This window comes from Siphateles boraxobius, unplaced genomic scaffold, assembly GCF_051911475.1.
Source record: "Siphateles boraxobius isolate OS27281-9 unplaced genomic scaffold, OSU_SipBor_1 68, whole genome shotgun sequence".
NCBI classification, from domain to species: domain Eukaryota; kingdom Metazoa; phylum Chordata; class Actinopteri; order Cypriniformes; family Leuciscidae; genus Siphateles; species Siphateles boraxobius.
The window spans coordinates 4,156,370-4,166,562 of NW_027509195.1; the positions used below are offsets into that span (position 1 = coordinate 4,156,370).

The 10,193-nt window shown below is 36.4% G+C and overlaps 1 protein-coding gene across 1 annotated transcript; it reads right to left on the reverse strand.

Moving 5' to 3' along the window:
• Positions 1 to 199: 199 nt before the first annotated feature.
• On the reverse strand, positions 200 to 7,091 carry rps21 (ribosomal protein S21). Its single transcript, XM_077214207.1, has 6 exons — positions 6,983 to 7,091; positions 6,576 to 6,660; positions 6,295 to 6,358; positions 5,825 to 5,896; positions 5,638 to 5,693; positions 200 to 261 (listed from the first exon to the last, which is right to left on the reverse strand). The coding sequence occupies exons 2-6, from the start codon at positions 6,623 to 6,625 to the stop codon at positions 252 to 254; spliced, it is 252 nt and encodes an 83-aa protein (XP_077070322.1). The 5' UTR covers positions 6,626 to 6,660; positions 6,983 to 7,091; the 3' UTR covers positions 200 to 251.
• Positions 7,092 to 10,193: the final 3,102 nt, after the last annotated feature.

The window sequence follows — 10,193 nt, forward strand, 5'->3', positions numbered from 1 at the left end:
AAACTATATCCTGTCGCAAGAAAATACAGAACAGATATTCTCACAACACAATTGGTTTCCTTTACCCATGGTTAATTAAATTCCCTTCTAATTTAATCATAATACTCCTCAAATAGTTAATTTTAATTATTCACATGGAGCCTAACAGTCATTAACAACAACTCGAATGCACTCATATTATTAAAAACAAACACAGGAGTCCAATTTTACGTTTTATTTTACAAAGAAACTTCCAGATCCCATCCTTTAAGTTAGATGTTCCTGTAAAGAGAGAACGCAATCATTAGAATCATAATCAGCATCCAGCTGTCTGATTTAAACAGATCAGCAATTAAACCACATTTGATCAACAGCTATTACAATTAAAAGGCTTTTTAAAGTATTTTGCATTATTATAAAAAAAACAAAAAAAACTCTTCAAAGCTGTTTCCATACAAACAGTTTTTACATTAGCACATATTTGCTTTTTCACTCCGCAAGACTTATCTTCGGAACACAAAAGATGATATTTTAATGAGATCAGAGATTTCTGTCCATCCATAGACCACAACGCAACTAGTTTGACAGTTTAAAAAGTTCATAAAGAGTCTAAGTTTATTCTTGTTACACAGCATGTTTGAGCTTCCACAAAATGTTTATTCTTGCAGGTTGAGCAGGTTCGGTTGAGGTTCAGTTTACGTTTGCTGATCAATGTTTTTTTTTAAAATGTTTTAAAAACGTCTGAGTGCTGCCCTCTTCAGGTTGAACGGTGGCTACTGCAGTTGAGTTTTCCTATTGGATGTTTGCGGTGGTTCGTGACGTAGCGGTTGCAGGTGACGTAGCCAGGTTCCATACAAAGAGATGCATCTCAGGTGCACGCCCCCCTCCGCTGGGCTCTGCCCACTTTTCCAGCATTTTTCAAATATTGCCAGTGGGTGGAGTCAGGCTCTGACCAGGGGTTTAGTTACCCCAGAGAATCTCTAATATGGGGAGAAGTTTCACTTAGTAAACTTCCGGGTTCTGAACTGGTTGCAGTTCCACTCTGGCTCCATATGAGGGCGCTCACAGGACGAGTGCAGAATGAATGGAGATCTATTGAGCTATACCCCTAAAAATCCACTTTTGTCAGGATATAATTTTTTGTCTAGTAATTCTAATGTTGTTTTCGAAAGGAGATGCAAAGGAATGACAGATTACTGGGTGTTAGATTTTTTAGAGTCACTTATTTGCTTTAAAAAGTCTTTTAAAATGGCAATGGCGTCATACACATCGTACGACCAGAGAACGGCTTTACGGCAAATCCTTCAGTCACTTTGGTGCTTTCGCGATCTGCACTTTCTTTTCTCTCGAGGCATCGACAACACAGCTGAAATAGGTAAATACACGTGCTAGAAGAGTTTTTGTTTTGTTGTTTTAAAAGACCACGCCGAAAATACTTCGGATGCCACGATGCCATCAAGCGGTATCTCTGGACGTAATCAGTCCTTCACTGGCCAATCAAAGTCCATTAGCAGAATGCTAGCGCATTATAGGCAACCACAACTCAACCTGTAAGAAATCGAAAGGACATAAGTACTTGTTCATTCAACTTTGGACCTATAACCCATGTTGAACTTGCGAAATCTACATTCAAATCTGAGATTTCTCAACGGCAATCGGGTGAAAGAGACAAATTTAGCCGTCTAGTCCCATAGACTCCCATTCATTTTGCACTCGGACGATCGCCCCCCAGTGGAACTCTGGTGGAACTACAACCAAAATTTGGTACAATAGGGCTTAATAGGGAGTGGCCAGGCTTTCCTTAGACGGCTTTGGTTACCCTTTAAAGGCACACTTTGCAGGAATTCCATTTTTGTCAAGCAGCGACCCCTAGAGTCACTGTGGAGTGTCTCTGCACTTTATAATAAAGTATCCTACTGCGTTTGATGATTGATTGCAGCTAAATTACAAGTAAATAGCCTATAGCCTAGGCCTACTGTATCATTTCATTTGTGTTTTTTGAGTGCATGTAAACATTACAAAATGCCAAATAACATCAATTAAGTTACATGTACGTCGCATTATTTCGTAACAATGTCCATTATGATGTCGCTAGACATGATTATTGCAATTTATCATAATAGTTTGCAAATTGCGCTCATTTACACGTAGGCTTATTTACAGGTCCTTCTCAAAAAATTTGCATATTGTGATAAAGTTAATTATTTTCCATAATGTAATGATAAAAATTTAACTTTCATATATTTTAGATTCATTGCACACCAACTGAAATATTTCAGGTCTTTTATTGTTTTAATACTGATGATTTTGGCATACAGATCATGAAAACCCAAAATTCCTATCTCAAAAAATTAGCATATCATGAAAAGGGTCTCTAAACGAGCTATTAACCTAATCATCTGAATCAACTAATTAACTCTAAACACCTGCAAAAGATTCCTGAGGATTTTAAAAACTCCCAGCCTGTTTCATTACTCAAAACCGCAATCATGGGTAAGACTGCCGACCTGACTGCTGTCCAGAAGGCCTTCATTGACACCCTCAAGCAAGAGGGTAAGACAGAAAGAAATTTCTGAACAAATAGGCTGTTCCCAGAGTGCTGTATCAAGGCACCTCAGTGGGAAGTCTGTGGGAAGGAAAAAGTGTGGCAAAAACGCTGCACAACGAGAAGAGGTGACCGGACCCTGAGGAAGATTGTGGAGAAGGACCGATTCCAGACCTTGGGGGACCTGCGGAAGCAGTGGACTGAGTCTGGAGTGGAAACAACCAGAGCCGCCGTGCACAGGCGTGTGCAGGAAATGGGCTACAGGTGCCGCATTCCCCAGGTCAAGCCACTTTTGAACCAGAAACAGCGGCAGAAGCGCATGACCTGGGCTACAGAGAAGCAGCACTGGACTGTTGCTCAGTGGTCCAAAGTACTTTTTTCTGATGAAAGCAAATTTTGCATGTCATTCGGAAATCAAGGTGCCAGAGTCTGGAGGAAGACTGGGGAGAAGGAAATGCCAAAATGCCTGAAGTCCAGTGTCAAGTACCCACAGTCAGTGATGGTCTGGGGTGCCATGTCAGCTGCTGGTGTTAGTGCACTGTGTTTTATCAAGGGCAGGGTCAATGCAGCTAGCTATCAGGAGATTCTGGAGCACTTCATGCTTCCATCTTCTGAAAAGCTTTATGGAGATGAAGATTTCATTTTTCAGCACGACCTGGCACCTGCTCACAGTGCCAAAACCACTGGTAAATGGTTTACTGACCATGGTATTACTGTGCTCAATTGGCCTGCCAACTCTCCTGACCTGAACACCATAGAGAATCTGTGGGATATTGTGAAGAGAAAGTTGAGACACGCAAGACCCAACACTCTGGATGAGCTTAAGGCCGCTATCGAAGCATCCTGGGACTCCATAACACCTCAGCGGTGTCACAGGCTGATTGCCTCCATGCCACGCCGCATTGAAGCAGTCATTTCTGCAAAAGGATTCCCGACCAAGTATTGAGTGCATAACTGAACATAATTATTTGAAGGTTGACTTTTTTTTGACCTAAAAACACTTTTATTGGTCGGATGAAATATGCTAATTTTTTGAGATAGGAATTTTGGGTTTTCATGAGCTGTATGCCCAAATCATCAGTATTAAAACAATAAAAGACCTGAAATATTTCAGTTGGTGTGCACTAAAATATATGAAAGTTTAATTTTTATCATTACATAATGGAAAAAAATGAACTTCATCACAATATGCTAATTTTTTGAGAAGGACCTGTATGTCCTGATAATTATGTGAGATATTGACAACTGTTTTCATGATAATCGCAGGAATCAACTTTAACAGTGAAAGCCTGACTGAGTGGGACTCTTGTTCGGTTCCTCGCGCTGTCAAATTCTCGTTTCCTTTTTCTAGTATCTTCCGACCGCGCTTTCTTCGTTTTTTTCGCCAATCGGAAAACGCAGGTCCGATGTTTACTCGTGACTGATTCCTCACTTGGTCAGTCTGCCGTTTCCTCTTTATCTGTTCCTCCAACAATGGTTTCCTAGCTTTCTGCTTCTTATATGCCGGCTTAGATAGTTGTTCTTATAGCTAACCGGATCCTGCATGGGGGCGTGTATGTGTGACGGCCACCATTCAACCCGAAAAAAGTCATAACCATTCCGATAACTCCGAAGCTGTTCAGTTAAGCTAAAAAACCTGCATAGTTCCCCTTTAATCTGTTCATCATATAAAGTGATCGAGTCTCTTCAGAAAATTTGGACTAAACAGCTCAATTCATATGGATTAGTTTTATGATCACTATGAACTTTTTGAAGCCTCAAAGTATTCATTGCGTAGCGGTCTATGGAGGGTATCATAGAAATCTCTCAGATTATCAAAAAAATCTTTATTCGTGTACCGAAGATGAACATTACGGGTTAGAAACAACATGAGGGCGAGATGACAATTTGAATTTTTAGGTGAAATAAACCTATAATGTTCTCACTGAAGTTCACTGAAAATGATTACTAAGAAAGGATTTTTTTCCTTCACACAACCACAATGGAGCAACACTAGTTGTTTTATAGAGCATTTACACGCCGACAGGAAATTCATTGAGGAAAAAACAACAGCAGCACTAGTCGTCCAATGGCAGGAGTAGGGCTGCAGCTATTGATTATTTTTGTAATCGATTAATCTAGCACTTAATCGATCGATTAATCGGATATTTTTTTTGTGTGTTTTATTAACAGAATAGTTATATTAAACTTGTGTCTATTTCAGTTAAAGCTGTTATAAGTTATATACTATAAGTTATATAGTATGCAAGTTATAAAGCTATCCCATATGTGAATTTTCCTTTAAGATGTTATAATATAACCACTCTAAGCATATTTGTGTATTCTGGTAGTTTAACGCTGAAGAAGAGCTGTAACGTGACTTGTTGTTGAACACGCAGTAAAAGCTGACGCACTTTGTGTTCCGTGCGTTTTAACTGAAAAATGAGTACTCCGAATCTTTATTAAAAACCAACAGTTTTTGTTGTTGTCTGTATTTGGCAGACATGAAATACAAACAAGGTCTCGCATAGACTGCAATACAATATTTGTTCCTCCATCACGTCCCGGTGTGTACAGTACATGCTGAAATTATTGTTGCGTGGCTACATAAAAGTTTAAGCATATGTGATTCATTGCTGCAATTGGTCTGACTGGCGTGTGTGTGTGTGTGTGTGAAGGGGTTCTTTTTTTAGGCTATACTTGCAATTGAACGTGATAGTTACGTTTACTACTTAAAAATGTCATCAAAGCCAAAAATCATATCTAGTCAAACCGCATCACGACATCGCTACACATACAGTATGGGATTAAAATCAGCGAACATCAATAGGCTTAGACTACGTTACCTTGTTTCAGTGAGTTAAGTGAATTAAGTGTGTAATGATCCCACACTTTAGAGAATTTCTGCCATTTATTTACATATTTATTCTCCGCCATCGCGCCAACTAAATTCAAAATATATGCTTCCTGAACAGGTCCGTGTGAATAAACGGTCCGTGTGAAACAATCAAATCCAAATGCGTATAGTGCGCGTCATAGGAATTTAACGAGGCTTCGAGGCAGAGTTTTTGCCTCGAGGAATTTTTGTAATCGAGTAACTCGAGGAATCGTTTTAGCCCTAGGCAGGAGCTTACTTTGCCACAATGCTGTCGTTCTTTGCAAGCCTCAGGAGGGAGTCATCAGCTTCACCCTGTAGATCACAACGCAAACCTCTTGAGACCACGACATTTATATGAACACTTTCCAAATTTCACATAAACTTAGCATCCTACATAGGTTAAGATGCAGTAAAATGGGCTTTAAGTGTGACTAAACGCATACCATTCTACGGATGGCACCACAGATGGCGTAAGTCTTGAACTGGCCATTGAACCTGCCTGTTGCCCGGTCCACCTGTAACAAACAGATCGAAAGGCTCATAAAAAAAGAAGTTTTTTTTTATGTGATTATAATAGACTAATAACAGTTTTGTCAAAGAAAAAATACACATAGTTAATATTGTGTTCAAATAAGATCATAATTGTTTACACTTCACTCGCTTTAAATAAATGGCATTTTACTTTGTATGCATTATTTACATCACTTACAATATATAAAAACAGTTTTGCTAATGGAAAAATGAAAATCGAAAGCAATGAGCGTTTTCGTAAAATCTTGAGTAGATAGTGTAAAATAAGTGTTCATATATGTGTACACTTGCTGTAATTAAATTGCATATGGCATATATATATATATCAAATTGCATTTATAAATGTCTGCAAAGACTAGTTTTGTAATGCTCAATGTCAAACCTCAGCAATGTTGAGTTGGATGGAGGCATGGTCCTTAGCACCGATGATTCTGTTGCTAGCAGAGCTGGGAATAAAAAAATAAAATAAAAATATAGACAAATTTGATAAGATTTGGGCGCTTACCGTATTTATAACCATTTAACTATTCTAATATGACTATTTCAAAAGGTAAAACTGAACTCTATGCACACAACAAAAGACAGCTAGTGACATATCACATTATTATTAATATAGGTATTTGATCGAAGGTTGAACCTTTCACAAACTTCATGTGAACTCACCATTTACGGGGGACGTACAGGTCCACGAATTCACCAGCATCGTTCTGCATCTTGACTTTACTTGATGGCTGTCAATCAGCTCAGTCTGCATCAAACAAAGAAATCAATCAAACAACATTCTTTACAAGTTGGAGGCGGTGTAGATTCTTATATTTTAAGACACACATTTCAATCGCACACAGTGAACTAGAGGGTCTGGAGAGCGGCCGCGATGAGCGCTGCTCTCCACATGTGTAGCGACTCAGCCCTGCTGATTTATTCACGATAAGACACGCAGAAAACGCGAATATCTGATAAACATTGTGTAGAACAGTTCAGTTCGTAGATGATATGAGAAAACCGTTGTAAATGTTGGCTTGAAACAGTAAAAAAATATAACAGTAAGCTAGAGCTCATGGTGTTCTTACCGAATTTCACAAATGGCCGACGCGGAAAGGAAGGAGAAAGGGTCAGGATGGAAGTGACGTAACAAGAAATACAGGATACGAGTCATAGACAGTAAAAAAAGTGCATGCTCTTTATTTAACAGAAGAAATATTTATTCTCCTCAGTGCCGAAATGGGAAACTTTATAAACAAACCTTTGTAAAAGGAAAAGTCCGAATTGTGAAATAAAAAGTCGCAATTTCCTTTTTAATTTTTTCAATTTCATGGCGGAAACAAGCGTTTACATCTTTCAGACTAGTCTTTTTATCTATTTTAAAAGTCACAAAACAAAAAGCTTCTAAAAACAATAGAAATTTTAAAGCTTTTAAAATTCATGTAACTGCCCTACTATTATATATAACTTTTTATCCCAGTATTTTTAATTATTTGTATTTTTGTACATATTGGCTGTGTTCATTTTTTTATTTTGATTGTTGCTATCTCTGTTTTACATACTCTGAACTGTACTACAATGACTTATATTTGTCAGGCATTGTACTTGTCTGTTAGCCTTGTCTGTAATCTATCTTTAAAGGACATTTCCTAAAAACATGTTTTCTCCCTTGTGCATTGAGTCAGAAATCTCCACTTAAGTAGGCAGCACCCTTTATTCCTATCTATATTCTAAAGTTTTTAAAGTTTTTAGAGAGGGGTTTGTTCAAATATCTTTCGCATGCTTATATATATATATATATATATATATATATATATATATATATATATATATATATATATTCTGTTCTGCCTGAAATCTTATTTTTTCGATACATGTGTAGAATGTCTGTCTCTGAAAACAGAATTATACAAGCTTTAGCCCACAATGATTTTAGCTCTGTACATCGAGACCAGGGGTAGGCAGGTTCGGTCCTAGAGAGCTGCTGTCCTGCAGAATTTAGTTCCAACCCTAATCAAACACACCTGAAGAAGCTAATCAATGTCTTCAGGATTACTAAGGCTATAGGGCCAGGCAGGTGAGGATTTTTTCAGTGTCGGAGCCAAACTCTGCAGGACAGCGGCTCTATAGGACCGAACTTGCCTACCCCTGATCTAGACTGTGGAGACATTGGCGCTCCTGTTTGTAAATTACAAGTAAAAGTTTTTGACCTTTTTATTAATTTATATCTATGTAAGAGCCTATATATTTATTTTTATGTTGTAATTATTGTTATTTCTCTTTGTACTATGGATCTTCTATTTTGAGTCCTGAATAAAGTCATTATATAGATATATATATTTTATCCAAATTTCAAACAAAACAAACTTCTCCTGTTATGAATGCAAATAAAAAAAATCATTTTTGGACTGTCACAAGTTTTTAATGCAAAAACAAGTTTTTATGCAAATATGCATGCATGCATAAAAAGTTCCATCCGACATAGTAGATAAATATTAATTTCTTGTTAAATATAATTATTATAAGAAAATGAAATTGAAAATCAGTAAATAAACCTCAGATACAGGCATCTCAAAGAATGGGTGGAAGCATTAAAGTTTTTTAAAATATTAAAAGATATAATAATATGAACCTTCATATTATACCAGTTTATTATAGGGCATGTGCAGACATTGTATAGATATCCCGATCACAAGCTGTTTAGTAGTTGAAATGCAGCCTACATCATACATAGTTCAACAAAAATTCACTGGAATTTAATTCCAAAACAAAACACTAAGCAATCCCACGGATACAACCACCTCTTTTGAGTGTTCTTTATTGGAGGAATAACTATTTGACACCTGCTCTGTTTTCTCATTGTTGTTTTTTCTTTTGCGCCAAATGCTAAACAATAGATTACAGCTTGCGGCAGAGTACCATTACGAGCATCTGTGGGAGATGTGAAATGAACAGCTTGTGGGCTCTGACAGACCATCAGAGTCACAATACAATGAGAGAAAGGGAACTCCATCCTCTCAGTCATTCCTCTGTACGCCTTTAAAATGACACCGCTTCACGTTGACTTTGCAGCTTAAATTATATATTTATTGATTTATTTCAGTAGGGACAGGACAGAAAACATGATTCCAGCCAAAAGCTGAAAAATATGCATTGCACACAGAGAGTAGCATCTAATTTGCATATCAGGTCCCTAGAATGACTTCTAAAAAAATAAAAATAATAATAAATAAATTAATAGATAAATAAATATAGCCTATATATATATATATATATATATATATATATATATATACAGGGGTGGTAAAAGTACTCAAAAATTATACTCGAGTAAAAGTATATATACCTAAATAAAAAATGACTCCAGTAAAAGTAGAAAGTCCTCCATTCAAACATCACTTGAGTAAAAGTACAAAAGTATCCGATTTAAAACGTACTTAAGTACCAAAAGTAAAAAGTAAATATTCAAAATGTAAATATCAATAATTAAACATTGCATATCACTCCCAAAACAATTGATCTGTTTTAATTGAACAAATTATTAGATACTGCAATTAAGAATTTGTTAGATTTGCAATCATAAGAGACGATGAAGCACCTTGCATCAATTCTAAACAATTTCATTAAGTTTAGTGACAGCATATTATGGTGCAATGACTGGTAGGCCATTCTTTGATACAAATTTTACAATTTCAATTCAATTATTGTGGTTTGATTCCGATCTTGATTCAATAGATTCATTTTGATAAATATTTGGTACAGTAGATATATGTTAATTTTTTAAATTAAGAAAATCTCACCTAATTCTGTAAACATAGGCTACAGAGAGCCCTGTCAGCTGGTATTATTACATGTTAAAAATACATGTGATTTTTATTATAATAACAACTTTATAATATTTTAATGATATAAGTAAAAATATAATACATATATAGTGCACATTTAACAAAATACTAATTTATACTAATATTAAATATATTATAAAATACTAATTTTTCTAGCAAACTGCTATGGTCATTAAATGTTTTTTTTTTTTTTCCTGAGGTAAATGTAACGTTATGTGACATTGTTCTCCAGCTGATTTATTGACCTCTTTCCGCGGTTGAAAAACACTGATTTATTGATATTATGTATAAGGTATATACATTTCGGTAAGTTGTACTGTATCTTTCAACATAGGCTACCTATTATTGTTCATTTGTGTTTAATTACAATTAACTACTAGTAAAGAGATTAACGGCACCCCATATAGCAGGCGCTGGCTATCTGTCATGTCACATTTAAAAGCTCCAAAGCGGT

What these genes read in the sequence shown, in the direction of transcription:
- rps21 (XM_077214207.1), bottom strand. Translation starts at nt 6,625, where the DNA reads ATGCAGAACGATGCTGGTGAATTCGTGGACCTGTACGTCCCCCGTAAA. An exon ending in CTGTACGTCCCCCGTAAATG is followed by an intron (nt 6,359 to 6,575) that starts GTGAGTTCACAT and finishes TTTTATTCCCAG; the next exon opens with CTCTGCTAGCAACAGAATCA. An exon ending in GTGGTGCCATCCGTAGAATG is followed by an intron (nt 5,694 to 5,824) that starts GTATGCGTTTAG and finishes TGTGATCTACAG; the next exon opens with GGTGAAGCTGATGACTCCCT.